The sequence below is a fragment of the Chamaea fasciata genome, unplaced genomic scaffold (genome assembly GCF_029207755.1).
Source record: "Chamaea fasciata isolate MVZ Bird 193981 ecotype frontalis unplaced genomic scaffold, bChaFas1.0.hap1 SCAF_4, whole genome shotgun sequence".
Taxonomy (NCBI): domain Eukaryota; kingdom Metazoa; phylum Chordata; class Aves; order Passeriformes; family Sylviidae; genus Chamaea; species Chamaea fasciata.
Window position 1 is genome coordinate 8,642,594 of NW_027094089.1, and position 26,412 is coordinate 8,669,005.

The 26,412-nt window shown below is 35.9% G+C and overlaps 1 protein-coding gene across 6 annotated transcripts in view; it reads left to right on the forward strand.

Moving 5' to 3' along the window:
* NFIB (nuclear factor I B) overlaps positions 1 to 26,412 on the forward strand; it is a 175,915-nt gene that overhangs the window by 115,509 nt on the left and 33,994 nt on the right. For all 6 annotated transcript variants that reach the window (XM_066180828.1, XM_066180831.1, XM_066180829.1 and 3 more), the window contains exons 4-8: positions 1,981 to 2,049; positions 3,321 to 3,441; positions 5,274 to 5,392; positions 16,968 to 17,099; positions 19,575 to 19,759. In XM_066180828.1, the coding sequence (XP_066036925.1) occupies positions 1,981 to 2,049; positions 3,321 to 3,441; positions 5,274 to 5,392; positions 16,968 to 17,099; positions 19,575 to 19,759 (626 nt within the window). The remainder of the gene's footprint in view (positions 1 to 1,980; positions 2,050 to 3,320; positions 3,442 to 5,273; positions 5,393 to 16,967; positions 17,100 to 19,574; positions 19,760 to 26,412) is intronic.

The window sequence follows — 26,412 nt, forward strand, 5'->3', positions numbered from 1 at the left end:
ACTATATTCTGTCAAATAAAGAGGTAAATATTTCAGAAGCTATGTCATGTTTTCATCCACACAAAAAACCCCACGGAGAAACAGTTCAAGAGAATGCAGAAAATCAAAGATAAAATTTCTTATTTCTTATATTCTACAGAGGGGCCGGCAATATCCAGGTGAAGGATAGTAAGGGAGGAGAAAGTAATTGGTATGGAGAAAATCTGTCGAAAAGGAGAGAGAGAGAAAAACATAAAAGGAAGTGAATTAAAAAGGGAGGGAGACCTGCAGAGCTACTAGTGGGAATAAAGACATGCAGGGATAGTGTATGAAATGACATTGACTGGGAGATGAGAAGATGACTGCATTAGCAGAACACAGTTCAGGATGATCCCACAGACAGGCCTACAGTGCTCGGTACACTCGTGGTGCTTGGTCATGGGATGGTTCTCAGCTGGGAAAAACTCTCCTAGAGGTCTGACAGTGTAACAGAGACGCTGGGAAATATGCTTGATCAGATGGGTTCCTATTCTTCCAGCTTAAGCTCTCTGGTGCACTGTTTATACCTGGACTGGTAAATAATACCAGAGGTGCTGGATGAGGCAGGTCTGTGGGACTGATAAGCAGGGAAAAACACTCATTTTGCTTCTGCCCTCTTTTTGACCCTGGAAAGTAAGTAGAGGTTTCTCTAGATATACCAAGGACAGACCTCTCAGGTAAAGTGTACTGCTTTTACAGTCATTGTTCTGATTATAGTGGCCATGTTTTTGCTAAATCAATTGAAGTTAAAAGCAGCAATTTCCAAAAGAAATCCAAAGAGAAGAGTACCAAACCACTGTTTTCTAAATCAGTAGATGTTCCAGTAGGTGTACTTTTTAAAAATTTGTTTTGTTAGTTAAGATATCTAGAATACTTTTACTCCTTCAAACACTGGGAGCAGAAAATTGACAGTTTATTTCCAAAAGAAAAAACCCTGTATTAATTTAGAAAAGAGACTAGTGAAACCACAGTAAGAAATTCTTAGTGCACTGTCTCACATGAAAACAAATTGAAAAGTAGCACTGTTGGAGCAGCAAAGTGCACCAAGTATAGATCTAAATGTTTTTGTTTGTAAATGGTTGTAATTACTACTATAAAAGGCCATGATGCCATGTAATCTCAAATTCACTAATACAGCTTTTGATGTGATTATTGATGTGAGGCTTCCACAGAAACATGGGTTTTCTACCACTCTGTGCACAAGGTTACTCGTTATGCCACTGAGATAAGTGATCTTGATTATCAGTTGCTGTTTCACAGCAGTACTCCACTTCATGCCTGAATTTCACAGCAGAGAAAGTATATCAATACATTAATCTTATTCTAAGTAAATACACGGCAAAACAATAATATGTGTTTTCTTAAACATAGGTTTCTAGATATACAATTCAGCATCTATATAAAACACACCCCACTGAATAGCTCAGCTGCTTTGTTCAGTTCCTGATTTTCCTGGAAATAATAGCAAGCCCCTCATCTGCCTTAGAGATGATGATATGGTAATGAAGGTTGTACTGTAAAGTCACAAACAGCAAGGTGAGAGTTAAGTAAAAATCTCTTTTGCAGAAACATATGTAAGGAGAGGATTGCTCTATGAGGAAATTGATTATCCAGCTGATACTGGTCATAGTTCAATACTGACTTAAAATTTAAAGATATTAGTAAGAGAAACTAGTTTTCAGACAGTTTTTTGATGGATATCTAGGGACTAAGTATATTGCTTGTTACTTTTAATTTCCTTTTTAAAATTGTTCTGTCACAGATCCTTATGCCTTTTTTTTTTGCACCTTTGTCTGTATTTCAGCTCACATTAAATCCTGTGATCAGCTGTGAATGTACTTTGATTTGTGTATTATCATTCTGGGACTCTGTTAATACCATTGTTAGCTGGTGTATAAAACTATCTATAGTTATTTATTAATCTTTTCATTATACTGACTATGGTTCTGTGGTCTTTTTCAGTGTACCTTGAGGACAGTTTTGTGAAATCTGGAGTATTCAACGTGTCAGAACTTGTGAGGGTGTCAAGAAGTAAGTTAGTATTTGTGTTTAGTTATTTCCAAAGCCTGTTTCCAAAATGTCTGTCCATATTTTGCAGAGGTGTTAACTCATGCAGGGTCAGGCTGCTTGAGGAATTTGATTACCTTACTGAGGCTTCAGATGCATGGGTTATTTAATTTTCTGTGGTCAGAATTCAATATTCAACAACTAAAATTATGTTAAATCCTTCAGCAAAACAATAAGCATTGCAATTCTGCAGTGCTAAGGCATATCCATTTCTATCCTTGCTGAAGATATGGTTTTGCTGTTTTAGAAGTCTGAGGATGTGTGAATTATAGCTTTCTTTTTGTTGTCAGGTGGTTAAGTAGATTTTAAAGTATAAGGCCATCCGGGTTAAGAAAGAAACAATATTGTAATTATGCTATGAAACTGTGTGTTATGCAGCTGTTATACATGATATACTTCTAATAATAAATATTAAGGCATGTGGTTTCTGTGGGATTTCTTACCATGCATTTGTTTAACCTCAAGCTGCAAAAGAATTGTACTTAAACTGTCACGAAAAACACAAACCTTCAAATACATTACATAGCGTGCAATTATTCTTTTAAGTGCCAAAGATAGTTAAAATGCACAATGAACACACAATGAACAAAGATAAATGCACCACAATATGTAACACATAATTTATTTTTGAATTGCCAGAGTCTGTATGGTACACAGACCCTATAAGGAGGTGAAGGTAGCACTGACTGTATGTATTTGCATGTAGATGTGCCTACACAGAGCGGAACCTGTGACACTGGGTGAAAGAAAAAGAAGGCAGAAAACCAGGCTGTCAACACTGAGAAAGTGTTTCTCTATTAATAATAGAAATTTACTTTTAAAAATAGAAAGCTCTTATTAATACAAAAGAGTTAACATTAGGGAAAAGGAATTAGTGTCTCTGAGTTTCTTATTTCCATTTTATTCAGTTCTTTAATAAATAATATTAGGTGACCTCATAAACTTGGCTTCATTCATTATAGTGTTTGAGGTTTCTATTGTCTTTTTCATATTGGTGATTCTCTTTTATCTCTTATAAAACAAATGTATCTGCATAACTGCTAAGTAAGTACTAGAGAAGATAATTCACTTTTTAGATACATAATCATTGATACAACTTGTCTGTGCTTGGTTTCCACAAGAGGCAGAAAATTGGGTACATGTAGTAACATCTTGATATTTTTCCAAGCGTTGGAAAAAAAAAGAGCTAAAAAGATAGAATATTATCTGACTTTCTCTGATGATGTTTTTTTCAGCACCCATAACCCAAGGAAGTGGAGTGAACTTCCCAATTGGAGAGCTTCCGAGCCAGCCATATTATCATGATATGAATTCAGGTGTAAATCTACAGAGGTCCTTGTCCTCTCCACCAAGCAGGTAAAAACTTGAAACAAGTGCTAATGTGAACCATGCTCAATAGTGTAGGACAAACAATTCACAAATCCTGTCAACAACCAACTACTTTGTTAATTTCCTCTGATTTTGTGTGGCTAACTACTTGTGTATGTTATCATAATCTCTGTATAGATTTGTAAATTATACATTTTTTCATTTGAAATGGTGTCATTATTGCCTGTCATCTTGCATGGTATTGAAGATGGTGGTAACTTTTTTCAGGGTTTGAAGTGCCCACTAAATCATCTGCCAAGAGGACAGCTACACATCCCAAAACTGTTTCTGAGCTGCAGGAAAGTCTAGCACTTGGGAACATGCTGGCAGGGCTGACAGTGGTTGTGGGCAGAAAGACTGTCTTTCATGGCTCCCTCCTGGACATCCATCTTGCAAAATATGTTTGGACAGATACTGTTTCCTCCATAAAAGGTGTTAGGACAGGTATACGAAGACAAGGTGGTTTCATCCAACAACCCAACTTATGCAAATGTGTTTCCTGCCTCTCTCTCCCAGGGGGGGTTTCCCAACAGAGTGGAAAGAAGGAGGAGAATGTGAGATAGTTACAGGTTAATTTTTCTAAAGGGTCTCCCTTTGCCTGCTACAGTCAATTTAATCTGAGGGACTGACTTGCTCCTTGTTCAAGATGGTCCCTTCTCCCCTCTTGACTTTTTCTGCCTCAGGAGCAGCTGGTAGGCCCACGCATGTAGAGAACCTGCTGTGCCCTCCTTCTGACTCCCAAATAATTTATTATCTGTCAGACCCCTAGGGCCCCTTGGTTTTCTGAAATTGTCTGCTATACCATGAAATCACAAGCACTTTAAGAACTGTCATTTCTCCATGTTTCTGTACCCCAGTGAGTCAGGAAATGTCTGAACAATGGGACGGGGTTTAACAGGACCTATCAGGGGCTGAGGTATTCTTCAACCAGCACTTGGATCTTATGAGTTATTTTGCTCATGTTCCCATATTTCATTCCATTTTCAGCTTGGCAGTATAACAAATACATTTTAGAAATTGTTGGATATATTAGAATAGATGGCTTAATTATCACAGTGTAGCAGTAGCAGTTCTAGTAGTAGCAGCAGTAAAAGTAGTAGCAGTAGTAGTAGCAGTAATAATAATAATAATAATAATAATAATAATAATATCACACCATTAAAAACTTTATTCTGGTTTTCTTTGGAAGTCAGTATAACAGCTTCAGTATATATTGCTATGAAGAAACTTCACTTTCCTCCATTGTATTGAAGTTCTGTCTTATTTTATATGGTGTGACTTGAAATAAGGGGCTTTTGTTGTTTTTAATTAAACTAGTTAAAAATGAAAGTGTTTCAGGCTAACCCTCTTTGAAAAGCTTGGGAGACTGACCTGATGAAATAAAGTATATTTTTTTCCTCAACTCATTCACCAAAGTTCCTGTTCTACCTTGGCCTCATTGGTAACAATTTTCAGTGACTTTCTATGCTTCAGGTTTTCTGTATAGAGTTTAGTATTTTCATGACACAATCTTTCTTTGGTAGGTCACAGGGACTGGTTTCTTGGTTGTTCAGTGAAATGCTGTGGACTTTTATATTACTCATTCATGCCATCTTTGAAATATTAAATCATGTGAATAACTCAAGTGCGTACCTGTGTCATATATTATTAACATTGCCTGTGCAAGTTAATGTAGGTGGGAATATCCAGATCTTTTGGGGTTTTTTTTGTTGTTAGCCTGAATTAATCTCTATTAAAATGTTTGTAGAGATTCAGAGAGTTTATATATCACTACTAGATGAATATTATATTCACTGACAAATCTCACAATTCTTCAACAGCAAAAGACCCAAAACGATCTCCGTAGATGAAAATATGGAGCCAAGCCCAACAGGAGACTTCTATCCTTCTCCAAATTCACCAGCTGCAGGAAGCAGGACATGGCATGAAAGAGATCAAGGTGAGCAATATGGGATTATTTCACCTCGAATTATGCTCAAATATACAATAAATTTCTGCCATTCTATTGCAATAGAATTGTTAGATGTTTGATACCATCTTCATGGCACTGATTTCATCTCTCCGTTGACCAATGGTATGACCAAAAGGAGTGGCCTGAAGCTCTGTAAGGACAGATTTACTTTAGATATTAGAATATCTATATTTAGATATTAGAATAGGGTTCTTCACCCACAGGGTGGTTAGAATAGGCTCCTCAGGGAAGTGGACACAGCTCCAGTCTGACAGAGCTCAAGAAGCATTTTGACAGCACTTATACACACATGGTTCTTGGGGCTGCCCTGTGCAGGGTCAGGAGTAGGACTTTGGTCATCCTTCTGGGTCCTTTCTAGCTCTGGAAAATTGGAAATATAAGTAATAGAATCATCATTATATGATGATTTTATTATTTATATATATCTGTGTAAAAGCTCCATTCAGACACAGATGTTTGATCATGATACTGTATTTATGAAAACCTATTTTCTGCTTTCAAATGCCTACAAACACAAAGATAATATAAATAAATTTTGGAGGTGGTTACATGCCAGAGATCTCATTGTGTCACTTCCCTCTCATTTATGTAAATCTGTGTGCTATATGAGGTTAGGGATAAATGAAAAAAAAATAAGACTTTTGGGGTCAATTTGTGTTTATACAGGGTCAACAAGGAATGCTCATGTAGTCACAACCAGCACTGCTTTTTAAGGCAGTATCCACAGGTCATCAGCATCAAAAGTGAAAACAATTTAAAAGTGCCCACAAATAAATATGTCTCTGGATATCATGTTTATGGGTAAATAGCTTATTTACCACTGTAGTGTAATTTTAACTTTTCTAAGAGAGACAACATCAGGAATAGTGTTGATACTAAAATATACCATTGTTCATTTCAGCTTCATTGTCTCAGTTTTGAACTGACAAAGAGAGGTCTCTAACTTCTGAGCTGAAATAGATTTAGTTTCTTCATCAACACATCTAAATGTGAAGGATTTTCATAGAAATTTAAATTACATAATTTTGAAAGACTCCTTTATCATTAAGGCTTTTCATATCTTTATTTAACGATTCCTAAAGTAACAGAAATGTCATGAGTGTGGTAGTTTGGAACTGGATAGTTGTAATAAAACAATGACATCTGAAACTCATTTGAATAAAATATTCAGGAGTTTCCTAGGTGTCTGAGGGGTATTCTAAAAGTTTTGATAGAGAGAATGAGACAGAAATTAATGGGCAACATAGAAATGTACTGAGATTAAAAATTGAACAGAGGAAAAGTTTGCAGTAGGGTGTAACAGGTTAGATCAACCTTCCATTGCTTTAAAAAACAAATATCACTGTTTAGTAGGTAAGAAGACTTTAGGAGAGGAGTGATTTTGTTGTATTCCCAATAGGTTTTATAGTTCTTCTGTGCAGGCATGCATCATGAGGGTCAGGGACGGGATTACAGGAGTACTTGTGGTGTGGCCGGTATGTAGCATTTGTGAAACTAAGGAAAGGAAATCTAGCCCAGTTACAGTAAAATATTGCTCATACCAGAGTCTGCTTTCAGTTGTAAAATTCCAGACTGCCCTTTTGCTATTAACTGCCTTCCTGTTATAGTACTTCCAAAAATGTTTTGATAAGATTTCCAGATGTTGTTCGTTATAGTCTGTTTTGGGGGAGCTGTCTCTTTGAAGATGTGACTCTGGGCAGAAATAAGCAAGCACATCTTAAAAATAGTAACATAGATGGCATACGCTTGGTAAGAAATAAATACACAGCACTATGTTACCAATCTGATATAAAAATATAATCCCCCTCTCGTTAACCAAAATGAACATTAAAAAGAACTTTTAATTTTTTTTCATTTATTGAAGTTGAATTATTTGAATTTATTGAATCCTTGTAGAAGAAAAGAAAATCTTACCATGGTGCTGTCCTGGAGGTTTACTTCACTGTCTTTCAAGAAAATTTGTGACTACTTAAAAAATATATGTAACCACAAGGGTATGTGAAACTGTTTCTAAAACAGATTAAAAAATACTGTGGAATGAAAGTGTTGTTTTTTATTTACGAGACATCCAGTCCATGTGGGAAGATTCTGTAGTTTGTGCCATTATTTTTGCTATGTTGAAATGCTTAAAATATGCTTCTATTTGTGTGATTTTTTTGAAACAGGTTTGAGGTTTTCTGACGGAGCAAATAGGCAGGTTTATAACTGCAGAGATTTCTCCCAAGAATTTTGCCATTAACCTTTCAAGTAACTGGCAGTCGTCCAAAAATCCTACAGTCCCAGAAAGGGAAAGGCCATCTCTGAAAATGCTGCAATACTTAGAAGTAGAGCCCTAACATGACAAATAGGATTTTAATTGCAGTCTTCCGTCAGATATTGTACAAGTTATTTTTTCTCTCTTGTGCCTTGTTTCTTCCAGCTGGATGCCTTAATAGCTTCAATAATATCTGGATCATGTCTTACACCTCCATCATTTAAAAATATATCTATGTCTAATAAGTAATTCGTGGTAGATCTCTTCCAGTCTTCCTTTTTCCAGGTTGCTGTTACTGAATTCTTTACTATGTTTCCACATTAAACAAAATTTTGAGTTCCTGTACTAGTAAGATTTTGTGAGATAGGTGTAAGTTTCTGCCTGAGTAAAACTGATGAGTGTTTTAGAAATTTAGGAATTTTATACAGTAAAAAAAATTTCCCCTCACAATTTGGATGAGGAAGTTACTAAAACTCTAAAAAGTCTCTAGTGACTAGTGCAGTGGCTAAAGAGTATTTAGAATTTAATAGGCTAATAACTGTTGGTGAACATTTTGATTTACTAACTGGTACGTAAATCAGATGCTTTTTTTTAACTTGTAAGAAAACAGGAATAACAGAAAAGAGAAGGATAGTGTGTGTGTCTATGGCCTCCTTTCTGAAACCTGGCTTAACAAACTTCATTAGCATATTTGCAGACAATTTCTGTATTTTACTGTTATAGTGTTACAACACCGTGTACATTGGAAATAAAACAGTTTTCATCAGTGCACACTCTTCATGACAAAAGTGGAGAGATTCATGGGGATTTCCATAGTAGTCAGATGTCTGGAAATAGTGAATATCAATATACAAAGAAGGGAATTTTAATTTTACAGTTTCTTCATCATGTTCATTCTCTTACGCCTCACTCACCTCTAACAACAGTCAAGAACCAAGATGCCATCATTCCATTAAAACTGAAACAGCTGGACCGCCTTCACGTGTTGTTTGGCCAGCAAATATTGGACCCTCCACTTCTCAGGTCCTGACACCCTTTGTTGGATACTCCTCTTCTGGACACTTGTCCCCTTTTTCTTTCTTCTCATCCTCTGGAAACTCCTTCCACGTTGGGATCCTTCCTGATGGCTGTTTCTTAGTTGGGTCATCTTCTCATCAACTGTCAAGGGTGGATCTTCTCATTTCTGAAGTGAGGGAACTAAAAGAGGAAGTAATTAATGTGGTCAAGGAGTTGAGAACAGTAATAAAACATCTTGGCTTTTTGGTGTCCTTTGTTGGACAGGGTTCAGGATTTTTTCCAGTTCCTGGTACTGCTTCCAAGGGTTAATACTTTAGAAACACGCTTGCCATCTAACAGATCAATTCAGCTTGCAAAGGTTTACCTTGAATACCTGTTAAATGCCATGTGTTTTTGACTTAGTCTGAATTCTCAAAATCTTTCTATGTCAAAGTGTGTTTGAAGGCAATTTGTATCTTTTAAGTATCTTGTTGCTTCTACCTTTGTATATTTTATTATTTCAAAATAGTCTTTAGACAAGTATACACATGCACACACATACATTTCATATCTGTGTATCTCTATATAATACACATAATTTTCAGTGTTTTTGACTAGTATGGTGGGATTATTTTCAGCACTGTAGTCAAATGTTGCCACTTGTTAAATTTTCATAACTTCACATTTGTAAAATGAGAGATATTTTTCACCAAGACTAACTTCTTAAAATGTACTTCCAGAGTAAATTCATAGCCATGGCTTCTGTAAGCCTGTTGGCTGATGTGATGCTGGTAATGACATCATGGTAACAAACAATAGCCTTAACAAGGAAGAGTAACCTGAAGGCCCAATTTGAGTTTTCCTTGTTCTTTGTCATTTCAGAAAAAGATGTTGGCAGAGTTCAGTGAATGAACTTTGCCACTTTTCTACTTGTTAAAAGCAACGTTAAATCTTGGAATAGTTTAAACAAATCCAAGATCAATAAAAAATTGGTTTATTTTTTGTTTTCTGTAGTGGCGATTTTGCAAGAAAAGCTGCTGGTACCTGAAATAAGTTAAACATTATTTTTATAAAGATGAAAAACACTTAAGCTTGAAAGGCACTAAGTATAGAAAAAGAGGTGAAGGATCTCCCAAATGCTTATTTAATGAAAATACAGAGAAAGAAAAACATACTGCAAACAGGATGGCAAAAATATTACCTGAATAAGTTGCTTGTACATCCAGAAAATTGACATCCTGCATTATTGAGAGTGATGTTAAGTTTATTCTGTCTTCAAAAAATAAAACAACAAAGATTGTATCTGTTTTTCTGTATTTAAAATAGATTTAGACAAATTAACAACTCATTCCTAAGTATCTTCAAGTATTCAGAACAGCAGATGAGGAGCTTTTTATTCTGGGCAGAGCAGGGACCTGACTTTTCCTTCAGCCCATGAACACTTAAGTCTCTGACTAAATGAAGAGTAGAGAAAAGTTTAGATGTATAAACAGAAAGACAAAGACATTTGGAGATGCAATAGGAAGCACACAAAAAAGTTTGCTTTTTTAGCCTTCCTGGAAATGACTGTTATTTTCTCAATAAAGTCACTGTAAAAAATCTCATCACAGATTCTTTGTCTTTTGTTTTAAAAATATATTGTGGAAAGACCTACTACTTAATCTTCTTTATGTGTAATTAGTGAGTTGGATACACTCAAGGTCTCCATTTTGATCAATGAAAGATGCTAATGCAAAATAATATTTTTCTTGCATTCATGGCCATTGTCCTGTGATGAATTTTATGTCATGGCAACATCCTATTATCTGGATGGTAGATATCCTTTGATTGAAATTAGTGATAACATTAACGTCTTAATGCAAGGTTTTTCTCAGGGTCTATTATGTGTAATTTTCTTATTCCAATTTTGCTGAATAAGAGATTTAGTATTTTGAAACTGATCACCTCTTTTTAAAATTTGTAGGGTATGTGTAAGTCTGCATAACTTAACGTAGGTGGTGCAGAATATCTTCATTTATGGAAAGAAGAGGTATTGTAACTTTTTGGGCACTCTCTTCATTCACACGTTTTTTGTTTCAGTTTTTGTACATAGATATATTTGAAAAGGTGCTTTTTTACTCTTTGAAAAAATCTGTATCAAACTTGATCAAAGTAGTATATTTCTGTCTGACTTAATGATTTTGTTTCCATTCAAAACCATTCCCTACATGGATCCACAATTAATGTGGCACACCTTAAAACATCCTTAACTGTTGCGAGTATAGACTATGATAGGGATAAAAAAGAGATTTCATAATCTGAATGCTTCTAAATCAAAAAAATTTCTCACATTATTCAATCTCAAATAGCCCTTTAATCTTATTGCATTAGAAACTGGAAATACTTTTGTGACTTTGGCAGTTATGGTTACAGTATTGATTTTATTTTCTGGCCAAGGTCCTTGGAGCCTCAGCTTTAATGAAATGTTACAGCTGTACATTTTTCCTTGAAGTCTGGATGACTTTCTGTAGGATAACTTAGTAAATGACTAAAATGTACTCCAAAGTCTTAACTTGTTTGGTTTTTAGGAGCATTTTTTTCATTCTTGCAATGATCTTCTCTCACAGCTATATACAGGTGTACATATATATATATCTCTTAACAATGATTCATAGATGATGAAATATCTCAGTCTATTTCTGAAGTGTAAAGATAAACAAAAAAGTGCTCATGTACCTGAAATACACTGGAGGAGCTGAAGAGCTTTTTTTATGGCAGTGGCTTTCTTAATGACGGCATGTATATCTATGTGTGTATATATATATATATATATATATATATATATATATATATATATATATATATATATATGTATATATATATTTGTTATAGTAACACAGTATTTTTGGTCTGATGCTTTTTATGTCTATTTCCAAAGTCAGCCTTATTCTTGCAGTGCCTGCTCCATGTTTAATAGGTAGACACCCCAATGAGCTCTGTGTTAGGTCCCAAGTACTTCTCATACGACATCTGATGGGCTGTGCTGGTACAGAAGTGTTTGGATAAACTGAGTCTGCAGTGGTAAGAAGATGTGAGACAGGAGAGGCTGCAGAGGTGCAGCTGGTCCCTGTGGAACACTGTGAAGGGGGTGGAGACATTCTCACCTCCTTCCAACAGCACTTCAGATCCCAGTGATCTCCGTGATGTCACCTACAGCTTGGGGCTCTCACAGCACGACAGTGTTTCTGGTATGAGATGAGGGTGAGGAATGGTGAGGAAGGCTGGCCAGCTTCATGCTAGAAGATCAATGCATGGGAAAAAAAAAAGGGTATGTTTTTCCTCACAGGAAACAGTGCAGATATGGTAACATAGTCATGCTGATTTTTATAAACCTCTCCTGTGAGTTTTACTGTTACTTCCCAGTGAGAAGAGGTGAGGTGTGTTTAAAGGATGAGAATGAAAAAGTGCTGCCCACAGCTTTTGCGGAAAAGAGTGCCATAGTTTCAGCCTAATCTTGGTGGGAATAGCTGTAAATTTACATGGACACAATCTCTTCAGTATGACAGTTAATTACCTAGATGTCATGTGACATGTCAGTCAACAGTTATGGGATTAGGTCTGTATGTCCTGTCCTACAGCTGGACATTTTTTGAAATAGGGTGTTGATAGTTTTGGTGCCCACATATTCAATATTAATGGTTTCATCCGACGATCACTGCTTTTGTCATCCCCCTTTTTTAAATAGCCTGTTGTTAAAATTGAAAATAAAATTAAAAATTATTTTCAGAAGTGTGTATGCAGGTTTCCCAATTTCTTTAGCTTAAATGTCCATGCACTAGATTATACTTTCCAAGTGCTAGTGCATATAATTTTTACAGGAGCTGTACTGAGTTGTTTTGCTTTCTGCCCAAAAAAGGTAGGATAATCAGTAATGAAATGGAGAATTTCAGTTGTCCAACTTTATACAGCTAGTCTCAAACACCAACAAAGAGTGTCCTACATTCATTTATACAAGGACTTGTCTCGGTTTTTCCACCCCGTCTCCCTATATCCCACCTCCCCCAGTATGCTGGGAGGTGTAAGGGCAGGTAGGTAAAAACTTGCTCCTTGTTCAAACCCCTTTCTGCTGAGGTAAAGAAAATCTTCAAGGTAAACACAGCCCACAGAATGTTACTGTTGGCAATAGAGTACAGTGTTCTGCAAGTGCTTGTGGGTAAGGTCGAGAAGAATGACATGTCTGCTCCATCTAAAGGGTTTTGACTTTTGTGTTTCACTTGTATCATTTTCTTCGCTTATCTGTATTAATACTTATAGAACAAAGGAAAATAAAATAGTGTCATTGATTGTAAGACTAATGAAAAAATAATCCAGTTGCTTTTGCAAGTAACTGACTTATTTTGCTATAGATTTTCTGAATTGTTGTATTGTTTTAGTGTTTTTCTTGACAGCTTACAATACTGTAAATGACATCAGTAGAAATTCTAGTCTCATTTCTCTTCCTAGGTTTTTCAATACAAATCTCAAAAGATGATACATTGAAATGCTTTATCCATTGTGAAATGGCATAAAAGCACAACAGAGCTGTGTTTGATTAGCCTTGGGCATGGTTGCTGATGGGACTCCAATTGTCACAGACTGATAGACTGGATTGTGTAATATTGGAGGTGTGCCTGTGAAAATAACATTGGTGCTAAGTACCCTGATTTGAAAATGGGATGTTACCAAATCTTCATACACTGAAATATTCTAATCTAGCATAAAATTTTCATGTGTAAAACTATTTTCCACACTTGACATAGAAGTAAAAGTAAAACTGAGAAAGTTTTTATAATGTGAAGTTAAACAGATCAGTCTTTTAAACATGAAGTGAGCAACTCTTTCCAAACTTTGACACTAGTCCTAAAGTTTAGAACACTCTCAGCTGCTAAGCAGAAAGCATGCAACAGCATCAACCTGTTGTTTCTCTCAGAAGTGAGTACAAAGGCCTTCACCTTGAGAATTGCTAAACATGACTCAGAAATCCATAGCACAGGATTGACTATGATTTTTTTGTTCTGCTTTACTTTGTTGATTTTTCATTCTAGAGAACCTCAATTACAATAATTTTTTGTGGAAGTAAATACATTTTTAGGAGGCTTTATCTCTGGTCCAGGATAACACTTACAGTGAAGTGAAATGAGGCATCAACAAGTCAAGGATTAGGGCATGGATTTGCTAGTTGCAAAGATTGGTCTCTGATACAGAACAGGATCTCTAAACCGGTCTTTCTCTGTTACAGACATCAAGGATCTCAAGACACCCAGCTGTTCAGGCACATCTCTCTTTCTTTCCTATTTTTTTCATATATCTGTATAAAAATGTGTCCCCACTCCTTTCATCTTTTGTGGAGAAGATAAATGAATTAAAATATTTTGAATTTTGTGATTCTTAATTTCCATCCAGCCCCAGTGCCAAGTTTTTAGGGCAGATATAACAAAGCCTTTTTTCAATAAGTGAGAGGTGGTTGTGGTTTAAAGTCACTCAGCTGTCAGTATTCAGTGTTAGGTGCCTTATTAAAATGCACAGTTGAGAAATACATAATGCTTATAATGTTAAAGCAAATCATATTGAGCTCATTAGAAAATTGGTGAAGCTGGCTCTGCCTGTGCGAAGTGCCTCTGCTCCTTGTTCATTTGTGCAGTTGCAAAGCAAAGGAAATTCTCCTGAGCACAGTGGGATTTCTTGTCATTATACAGACATTCAAAGTGAATTTGGAATTTTGCCTGTTTTCACATGCTTCATGCAAGTATACCTATCAGATGAGGTGAAGACTGAGGCCAAGCTGGATGTGATGTATGTAGTGTATCCTGCCACCAGAATTCATCCCAAGTACTGCCTCTGGGAAAGAGCAGTTCATATAAAACTGTAGAATGAAAGGATGCCTCACAACTTGACAGTGGTGCTATGGACTCCGTAGTTTATTGTTCTTCATAATGGTGATATACACTGTAAGCTGGATTTGGGTTTATCTTACTTTCTCTGGAGGTGATGCTACACTAGTGAGCTGTAAATAAATCTTTACAGATTGTTGTTTGCAAGAGTATACCTTGTAAAGAAAGGCTTGTGAAACCAAGCAGTGGAAAATATATTAATGAGAGCTCTAGAATTAAAAGATTAAAAGATATTATTTGTTTTTGGATTCTTCTAGCTCTTCTCATAAGCATCTCTCATAAGCAAGAAAGAGAAACTGCTATGCTGTGGTGGTGATCAAGAAAGCGGGTCAGGTGTCCAGAAATAGGCAGGTGGATATTTAAACTTGCCCTGAGTCACTGTTTGATTCCAGCTGAGTTCTCCTTACAGGTGGCTTGCCAAGTGGTCTACCAAGATGACATTCATCCAGGAACTGCCAGGATGGCAAGCTGCTTTAGATTGAGGAGGAAGGTCTTTGCTTTGATGAGGAAATTGCCAAAACTCATGTCTCATTAGTGTTTCCTAAGGTTCTTTGGAAGTGAACAACAGTTTAATTAAAGGCTGATGTAAACATGTTTCTGCACTTTCCCTGCAGCATTTTATCACATTAGAATTGATCAAAATTTTTGCCTTGGGCTGTCTTGAGCAGCTATACATCTGGAGCACCATTTGTGCAAGCTGCTGATGAACAGGCTACATATGCTATGTTTCACAGCAGCTCTTCTGCCTTCCTATGTAGGCAGATTTACCTTGGAAGATGAGATATTCTAACTATTTTTATTTGCATAAGCCTTTTTTACTTTGATGTGATGCTTTAAAATGTATCACATGCTACTTGTTTGGGTGTCTGTGAGCTGTATCTCCAAAATAATATGAGAATACAAACAGGAGTGGTTTGGAACAACACTGAGAATTTCACATTTGAAGAACATTCTCAGCAGGACAGGACACTGTGTCTGATTAATTTTGACCTTACAATGACTTTGTCTGAGTGCTTTTGGTATCTTTCTGCTTTTCATCGGTATTTCAGGGTTTTTTTTTCCGAAAGTCTGTTTTATTTTCATTCTCAAAGTAATAAGGATTGGAATCCCTTCCTGAAACTTTGAAACAAATAAATCATTTTTTCAGCAGCATTGTTGAAGATATTAACTTTTCAGGGTATTCAGGCATTCATCAGGTGTAGTAGTCAGGATCAAAATGGAGGGTGGGAATTGCAGGGGAGGGTGGAGGGTCACAGGCAAATTCTGCTCTGGGTCTGGTGCCAGTGCCTGTGCAGGGCTTGACAGCAGGATGGGGCAGAATAAAGAAGCGGACTCTCAGTTTCATGTTTCCTGCTCTAAGTTCAGTTCAGAAAGCATTGATCCAATTTGATCTCAATAAGACACTCACATTTTGCAGGTCTGTCTTAGCACAATAGAGTGTGCCAATATTAAATGGGTCAAAAATCCTTTTAAAAATAGCATGGTCCATGAAAGTAAGTCAACTGCAATGTGGCCCCTGTCCAGTAAAGTGCCTAAGAAATTATCTCTGCTTTGAACACGAGTTAGTCTGTTGATTTGAAATGGAACCAATTACAATATTGATGTCTATTTTTTAAAATATTGTAATTAAATTTGAAATAATTTGGTGCAAAATCCAACAAATATTGATCAATTAATTTAAAGTTTCAGAAAAAATCCAGTATTTTTGCTCTATGGGACATCATTTAACTCAGTGAAAATCATACATTTGTCCCTACTAGTGTGTTATCTTCACATAATGAACTCTAAAGATATGTTTTTATTTCATTTATTTCTCAAAAATAGAAGTGACATGACCACCTTGAGACATGGAAAATATGAGACAAGTTAAAGTATCTCTTGTTCTTAGGGAGGGTACATTGTTTCACTATGGTTTTGGGAAGAGTAATGCTTAGGTTTTGAAGTAATGCAATAATAAATATTAAAATAATAAACTGGCATGTGTACAGCAATTGCCCTACACACCTGAATATAGGTGTTCCATTCAAAAATGAAATAAAAATTAAATGGCTGTTGAAGGAGCAGATGATGATGGTGATGTTCTGGGGGGCTGAGAACTGTCTAGGGAAATTCTGAAGACATAAATTTCTTCACTGTTTGACTTATCTGGTATGAAAGGAATGCAGTTTCTGTTTTGTAGGACAAGGACCCGTTAAGACATTATTTTTAATTCTCAAATTTGAAAGCAGTAATTTAAAATTAGTTTATTCACCATAGGGGAGTTGGATCATCATATGATATTTGTGTTAGAACAGCAGAAAGAAATATCTTCAGTCTACAAAATTATATATCCTGAGACAGGCTTCTAAGCTAATGTCACTGTTACATTGTTTTTCTATTGTAGTCATGTCTTCTCCTACAATGAAGAAACCTGAAAAGCCTTTGTTTAGTCCTACTTCTCCCCAGGATTCTTCATCAAGACTGAGCACTTTTCCCCAACATCATCACCCAGGAATCCCAGGAGTTGCACACAGTGGTGAGGGTTATGGAGGAGGAAATAAAAACCTCCCTATTCATTTCTTCTGTTCTCCTTTCCTATAATCAGATTGTGATGCATTTTTGCAGACTTTCTTAGAGACCTAATCCAATTTATAATACTGATGAAAATAAAAATGGAAAAGGTTGGGATATCCTTGCAGGATTGGTCATTTAGCTGTTTAGGTAATCTGACTGTTGGAAGTCACTAAAAAGGATTTAGGATTAACCAGTGAATAAAATAAACTGTACAATGCATGAAGAAATGAACAGAGGAAAAATCCTTTCTGTGTTTCATCCTCTCACCTAAATCCCATTTTTATTATTGTTGCTATGACTATATTGTATTTAAATACCAAAATAGATAGGATTTAATACACAAGAGAAGTCACAACCATGTTCATTATATGACACAATGAAATAAGTACCAGTGCTTTTTTTGAATGCTCAGTCTAAAGAGCCCTAATTAAGAAGTTTCCAACACCTGTTTTCTGAAATCGTTAGTAAGTCCATAGTAAAAATTCACTTCAAGTAAGGATTTGTGGAATGGGTCAGAATATATATCATTTGAAGGTTTATCAGTAATGACAGGGAAATTCTAGCATCATGATCTGTTTAATTCTATAGGTGAGATTGACCCTGGTTTTCAGATGAGAACACAATCCTCAGAAGGGTCCCCTCAGCATTTCATCATGACTCCTTATAAACTGCATATAAAAGCTTTAATTTCTTGAGCCGAGCTGAGTGACTAGAGGAGTAAAACAGATTTTAAAACTTAGTTCTTTTCTTTCACATGCAGTTTTGCTTTGAGAAGTTTCTGTTTTATTTTTCCTCCATGTCTTCAAGTGACTCCCTTTAAATTCATGTGAAAGGACTATTTTCTCCTTAATATCCACTTATTTTGATTTACAGAATAGTTCTGGAGTCATTCTGGTCACTGTGAGGTTTCCACTACCAGCATATACACAAGCACTATAAGAGCATATAAGAAATGGGTGAAATGGAAGGGATAGACTTCTCTTCATTTGTGTTTGTTTGAAGAGCTCTGCCATGCCAGAGCAGTAACTAGTATTTTATTTAAACTGAACTTGGTGGGGCTATGATTAAAATGAACCTGCTACCAAAAAAACCCCAACCAAACAAAAAAACCCAGCCAAGCAACAAACAAACAAAACAAACCACCCCACAAACAAAAAATCACAAACAAACAAACAAACAAAACAACCCCACAAAAACACCCCCCCCAAATAAACCCCAAACAAAACCTATACTTATCTCTTTATATTTAATTTAGAGTATAGTTTTAAAATATACTAAAATATACATACTTGAGTGACAATCATAACCTTAATTGTGGGTGAAATATTTACATTCTGGGAAACCCCATCTTTGTCTTTGTGGCCTCTTCTATTATGCCAATGAGCAGTGCCCGTAAAACCAGCAAGTCCTTTAAAAATGAATCTGAATAAACCCAGAGATGTGAAAGGTTGTCCAGAAGGGCAGTGTTGGTGTGCTTGTGCTGATACAGTAGAGTAACACTGAAGAGTTTATAAAGGACATTGCTTTATAGACCTGATTTAATATTTTTCCACTAATGAAAATGGAAACTCCTTGTCTCTTCTCCATTTCCATTGAAATGAGTACCTCCTTTTTAATACACCAAATATGTGCTCTCTAGGTATGCAGTAAGGGTGGAAAGTGTGTTCTTGCGCTGTGTGATAAAAGAAAGCTGTACACTTCCAGACTGACAACTGGGCACCAGAAGGACAAACTGTATCTTTTATGCACTGTGAAAATGTTGTCAGTTTGGACACTGCATGCAGTCTCTACATAGAAAATTGTGTTTTTGTAGGGGCTGGAAATAAAGAGAAAGAAAAGCATAAAAATGGGTAGGGTAGATAATTTTTTATTAGTCAGAGATAATTTATTGGATGGATTGGTTTCTCAGGCCCTGAAGTTGAATGTTCACTAAAATTTTCATAAGGGTCAGCAAATATTTGTGGCAGTATTGATGAGTAGATATTGCCCTGTCCCCAGATGAGGCAGGTAGAGTGCAATGCAGTGAGGAATCCCCATTTCTTGGGGCTTAGTGATTTTCTGCAGTGTTGGAGTGCTGTTTTGGGTTTTTGATTTGGGTTTTTTGGGCTTCAGATGGGAAAATTGTGTAATTGGAATATCTTTTATGCTGGAGAATAACTCGTGTTTAAAAAAAAAAGAATGAAAAAACTATGATGGCATAACCCACAAAACCAAACCAACATGCACTATTTATGAATTTGAAACAGTTGCACATTACATTTCCTGGGATAATGTGAGGGCAGGACTTTTAAGGTTTTTCTGTAAAAATGCCATAAAGCAGGAGTACAATACATTGATTTATAACTGACTTTTTATCTTTCTTGCTGTAACACAGAGGTGAAGAATTTTAGAAGAAACAAGATGCAAAGTAATTTTAATTTTATTTTATCTTCTCCAGTCATCTCAACTAGAACTCCTCCTCCACCTTCACCATTGCCATTTCCAGCACAAGCTATTCTCCCTCCTGCCCCATCTAGCTACTTCTCTCATCCAACGATCAGATATCCTCCCCACCTGAATCCTCAGGATACTCTGAAGAATTATGTACCTTCTTATGACCCGTCCAGCCCGCAGACTAGCCAGGTACTGTAAAATTATGTGAACCCTCCAAAACAGGTCCTGTGAGGAATATGTGTCTACTAGGGTATCTAGACTGGTGGCTTGCTGGTTCTGGTCTTAGAGAGATCTGGAGCTGCTGTATGAGTGATGCAACTTATCCTGTTCATCGGTTGAATAAAAGGTGCAGGTTAATCATATTTACATACTTTTCCTCTGTCAAGCATAAGAAAAATACTTTATTGAAAGCCCTGGCAGCAGCAACAGGGCAGGTCCTCGTCCTGCAGCCCTCTTGCAAGTTGAGCCACCAGGGGCAAGCTGCCACTGCAAGGAGTGTGCCGATACATACACACGTCCAAGCACATGCATGGACAGGTATGGACTGGAAATGAAAATAAAAATAAACTCTTGCAGGTTAGTACTTGCCCTGTTCCATAGGCACTAATATTTCTGGGCATAGTGGGCCCAGCACAGATGTACAAATTTTATTTTTATTTCTTTTTGTAGAGAACATGCTGTAGCAGATGTGTTCCTGGCAACTGCACAGGTTCAAAGTTGTGTCTGATATTGCAAATTAATGTGTTTTTCATTAGTGAAGTAATTTGTGAAGGACTGTGTGCAAAACTGCTCTCCATGATAACATCAGCACACCGCATTACCATGTGATATGCACTACAGGATAAACTGCAGTTGAGACTTGGTCTGTCAATGCCTGGAATATGTCCAATGTCAGTGTAATGTAATGTTTGCTTTTCAGGCTGTTAATTTTTGATGCCTTTTCTGAAACGCTTTTGTGGAGCCCTCTTGCTTGTGCTTTGGCATGCTTTTTGGAAGAGCCTTGGATGTGTAAACTGAAGAGGCAGTGGCCAGGTTTTCCTTCTCCTAAGAGTTAGGTTCCTTTGGAAGGACTTTCTTAACAGGGATGAAGGGGTTGCTATGACAGTATTTAGTTTTGGGCTTAGATTGTTTTGTTTTTCACCAATAATAACAGGCCTTGCAGCATTCGTTTTGGTTACAGCAGCAGTGGAACTTAAGACTAAATCAAACTTTCTCTGTTGAATAACAGATATGTACCCTTTGGATTGCGCAGAAGGTTGTGGTGGCTATTGTCCCCATGGGCTAATTTCCTGGTCCAGCTGCATGACTTTCTATATATTTAATTAATTTTTAAAAAAAGAGGAAAAAAAAGGTGGGTCCATAATATCAAAATCTACTTTGAAGAAAGAAATCCTAACCATGTGGGTACAATATTACTGCAAATTAAACCAAAAAACTGAATGTGAAGTATGTTGACTTCAGAATTTAAATTGCTATCTGCGCATGGATTAAAATTGTTTCAATCCAAAATTGTAGCATTTTCTCTGAGACTCAGCTGGGAATATTGCATGCAGGACCTGATTTTAATTTGTGCAAAATTTCCATGAATAACAAAGTCTAATTAAGACACCCATTAAAAGTCCTTAGTGTTAATTCAGTGTGGAAAATCTCAGAGTTCTGTTGGATTTTTTTTTAAACTGATGTCTTAATTAGGCACTATTAAGCAAAAAATTATGCAAATTAAATCAGGCCCTTACTGTTATGCATTTCTTTAATTATTCAGTGCTTGTTTTACTTACATTTTGATTTTTTATATATGTTAAAAGAGCAGATTAGGTGATAATCTCTCTGGATTGTTCCATGTTCTGCTTTGGATCATTACTGAAAACAACTACATCAAAATGAAGCATCTGACATTCAGTTGAAAACTGTGCTGTCTTATGATTTCAACATTTGAGAGTATATTGATTGAGCAGAAGTTATGCTTTCAACTTTTTGCCCAACTTTTTTTCCTTATCTGCGGTTGAAAATAAAAATCTTTTGACCTTAAGATAAAATTTTAGTTTGTTGATTTTTTACAGAGTAGTCGCAAACTTAGAAGACTTCATATTTTTGTCTATTCCATGGGGAATAACTGACTTAACTATCCCAAATTTACTACAACCTTTTTATTAGGGTAATTTTTTTCATTTCATTTGAAGTTTGATTTAGTTCCTGACAAGAGGCGATGGGGTAAATTATACCAAATATACAATTTCAGGCATCTGCGTCATCTATTCACCATAATGGATTATCATTATCGCTATTATTAGTAGAATATTAAAAAAAATAATGCTTTGAAATTAATCTATGAGATTTGCTGTAAGTTGCTGCATGCCTAGTCAAAATATTTCTAAATAAAATAGTTAAAGTTTGGCTGTAAATAGTAAAACAGCAGGATTAACTTTTTGCTTAGGAAAAGAAGAAGCAACTGTCTGTGAAGTTTCAGTGACAAAAAGGAATTGTTCTGATACAATGGCATGCCTTGAGCCAAACCAGTTTTTCTTTTCTAAATAAAACATGAAATTTTATTCAAATAAATTAAATTATTATAAAATGCAAAACTGCATCTGTAGGACTACCACATCAAATTTAATTATCCTTTCCCACCTCAAAATATATGCATTTGGATTTCAAAAGGAGAACTATGATGTTAGTTTTAATTTAGCTGTAGAAATAGAAAGGATGGATACCCTGACAGCATTTAACTAAAATGAATTGTTCCTCCTGAACATCTTTCAGTAATACGCTAACTTAGAATGTTACAGCAAGCAACTGAGATGCCTTGTACTCCCCACAGCAATTTTGAGATTATTACATTACTGCGGAACTGATTATAGTGAGACAGTCATGCTATTCAATGGAATACTTTAAGTAAAATTAGTTCAAGGATATAGAGATCTCATAGGTTCCCATGATGGGAAGCACTGAGCAATTTTCTTGACATAATGTTAAATAGTCCAAATTATGTGTGATGAACAGTCTGGAAGTTCAAACAGGCCCTTTGGCTGCAGTGAAAAATGGTTCAACAATGGATGATCCTAAACAAAGCAAGCTGTTGCTGTCGGTTTCATGAAAATCTGCTCTTTATCCCCTGCTCAATATGCTGAATAAACAAACAAATGTACTGAACAGAAAGAGACCTTGTTAGATATAGAGCTGGACTTCTCTCAAGCTAGTAGCCTGGTAAGTTCCCAGGGTTTTGAGAACTGCTGTACTTTCCACTGATTTAAATTTTCTGCTAAACTCTTTTTAGTATACTTATTTCAATGCTTTTTCTCTTGGCTATGTTCTCATGTTTCTGGTTGAGATTGTAGGTTTGAGGATGTATCTCGATTATGATGGGGTACAGGTGTCTCTGATTGATACTGGTTGTTCAATGCAAGTTTCATCAAAAACTAATTGATTGATTTATGTCTGATTGAACTATGGTATTTATCCACACAGTCTGCTGAGGTTTTCAAAGCTACCACAGATTTCCAGCATGTATTTCTTTTTTGAATGACTCCAAATGAGTGAATCTTTTAATCTTAGAAAATATTACCTCCTTTGTGTCTGTGTACTCACACACACACAAATCTGCACACACATGAAATTCATTATTACTCAGGAATGTATGGATCATGTACAGCATCAGAATAGGACTTCCAATGAGCCTGAACAAATTGTCAAGCACAACATCACTTTTGTGGCTGAAATCAAAACCAAAACCTCCAGTCATAATTCACAGTTGAGTTAAATGGAGTAACTTATGATCAAGGTGTGGTGAATCACAGAAAAAGGATCAGCTAGTGTGATAAAGGAAATGTAGTAAAGCAAACAGTTGAAGTGGATCCTGCTGATGAACATCCTGGTATCCATAAGAGCAAACAGAAGTAGACAATCTTCCAAGCTCTTTGAGTATGTCTTTATCAAGGGAACAGTGTACCTATAACCTTAGCTCAAAAGTTGTGATATTTATGATGAAATATACAGTTTTCAAGAGATGGTAAAACTAAATAAACTTGATGGGAGTTAAGTATTGGACTGTTTTCTTCCACAAGAAATGGCTTACATGTGTTATGCACTACAGGATGACTGCGCTGCTCCATATTTGCAGCATATTTGACTGCATATTTGGCTAAAATTCCTGGGTCCGATAAAATATACTTCATTGCAGGATGTGCTAGTTTGCAGCTTTATCTTTTCATTGGTTTTACCTTTGAAAACAGAAATATCTGAAGTGCTTGAGAATAGTTGTTTCTGAAAGCTGATGAGGCCACTTATTTTACTCTTGTAATTGTTTAGGGTATTGAACGTTTCGTTTAATAATAGGCACACTCTTCAGAGATGCCAGGCAGATCCTTTGTCTTACATTATTCAATGCATTAACTTTAGTCCTTTAGTGTTGATGAGTGAATCTTGTGAGGCTCTCTTTGGGCTGGTCAAAGCATTTCCTGTTGGTTCTTGGGAGAGTACTAGCAGAATAAGCAAAAAAAAAAAAAAAAGAAAAAAAAAAAAAGGAGCAAAATTGTGTGCATGTGGTTTCTTTGGTATAACTAGCACCTCTTTTATTTATTGATGTTTAATAATTTTCAGCTTCTTGGGCATGTCTTTCCTTGTAATTTTTAAGAAATTACTGAAGAATAAATAAGGCAATGTGCTGTTTTTAGTTATGATTGGGAGGCAAAGATTGAAAGAGTCCTAGCTTAACACTATCTACTGAAAAGGTGTTTTAAGATTTAATTGGAATTGTAAATTATTATTTTGTGTTTAGTCTCCTCTAAACACAAAAGTCTCTGGAGTCCACAAAATACTATGTAACATAAAGATATCTTTTGAACATTTATCTACAAAGAGAGTTCCTTTCTCATGCTTCTGTCATGCAAACTTACCCTATAGTTAAGGCAAATATACAAGAAAAGCTGCGTTTTTCTTTGTGTTCTACCTGTTGACAAATAACTGATACTGTAGGCTCACAGGTAAAATTGTGATTCAGGATATAGGACTCTACACTGTCTTATGAGATCCATGTCTGAACACGGATTGCTGAAACTCTGCAGTTGCTCTCAGTTTCAGCAGCATTACATCAAGTGGAAAATCCATACATCAATTCATCAAATGAATGAGACTTAGGCCTTTCTAGATCAAAGCTGACACCTTGATTTCTTATAGAAAGTACAGAAGGGATCTTGTCAGCAAGGAACTGACAGCAACATGTATTTTTCTAAGGCTAATTTTTCAACTGGAGAGGTAGCTGCGTGTCATACCACATGAAGCTTTGGTGTGGCATTTCAGAATGAGGTCTGTGGAAGAAGTGCTGTCACAATGAGTTACTCAGATTCTTAATACAGAAGCTAGTGAGATTCATTCCTGTGAACAGTGGTAAGGGGAACTGAAAGAAGGCAAAGTGCATTTCTGTTGCTACCACAGTGCTCAATAGCAGAAAGGAAACCTGTGCAACTTTGATTTGTGTGAAGCAAATGCTTTATGGAACCCACCAGGTTCAAACTGCCATACAGTATTTTCTACAGTCTCAGTGGTTGTACTATAGTAATGTCATTCCCTTATGTTTAACAGAGTCTCAAAAGCATCATTATTTGTCAGATGGGTGATAAATTGAGGATATATGTTTCACACATTTCATGAAACCACGTGCTGTACCATTGAGCTGTGTCTGGTGGGACAATAAGTTGACCTTTCAATTTTAAGAAGTGATGGAGCATTAGGGTGCCCTAGACAAAAAGGAGAGGGAGAAGTTACAAAAATGGAATATATTTCTGGTTTCTTTCAGTTGTAGATTTTCTAAAACACTCATCACACTCTGTGGGCACCACACAGCAAAATAATGGGGGCTTAACAAGGGAACTTATCAGCTAAGGTTCACAGATACGTCTAGTAAACAATTTTTAATGTAAGATATTTGGTATGGGAGCAAGAGACCAAAATATCCAGAACTCTATCTCCTATATCTTCATTAGGAAAATTAGTTCAATCACCCTTCACAAAACTACACTGCCATAGGGCTTTACAGTAATATTATTCACCATCTTATTGGAACTTTGCCTTTACAAGCATTGGAATTCTTAAGAGGCAATGGGTGACAGTATTTCCAAATGTACGATATCCAATTTGACTAAGCTGCATTCACTGGTTCATCACCTGGCTATAACATGATAATATTGTGAAACACAGAATTTCTATTAAAAACCTGTGTTTTGAGAAACAAATATATTATTCTCCAAGTGCAGTGGTTAGCTGGAGTAATATAATTTTTTGTTAAGCCATGAAACTTCTTTCTGAAACACCTAAGAAAGTGTTACAGTTATATATGTAGCGATATCTAGGACATGCACTGATTAATATAATTTCTGGCCTTAGTTAATTATTTGTTTGAAGATGATTTGTACTTAAGATTTCAAGGAAAACTGGATTTATTTTATTTGGAATTGAGAAGTATAACTAAAATTGTTTTTTAAAAAAGTGCATGCGTGAGCAAAAATATATTTGATAATTTAAGCAATAAATTGTTCATGTGAATTTTTTAATAGACGTGTCAAACTTCTGTTATGTTTGGATAGCTCATCTGTAGATATTATTAGTTTCTATTTCACTATAACATCTGAAATATTTTTGTAACACTGAAAGTAGTGAACTATATGAGAAAACACTGTTCACAATTGTAACACAATAACTAAGGTTAAATAGGCTGATATTTGGGCATGTTTGTGAACAAAAGTCTGAAAGGAGGTTGATGAATTGCTGATTATAAATATGCTAGAAAATCCTATCAGGGAAAAGAGCTACAGTGAATCCTGACTTTAAGAAAGTCTGTATTCATATCT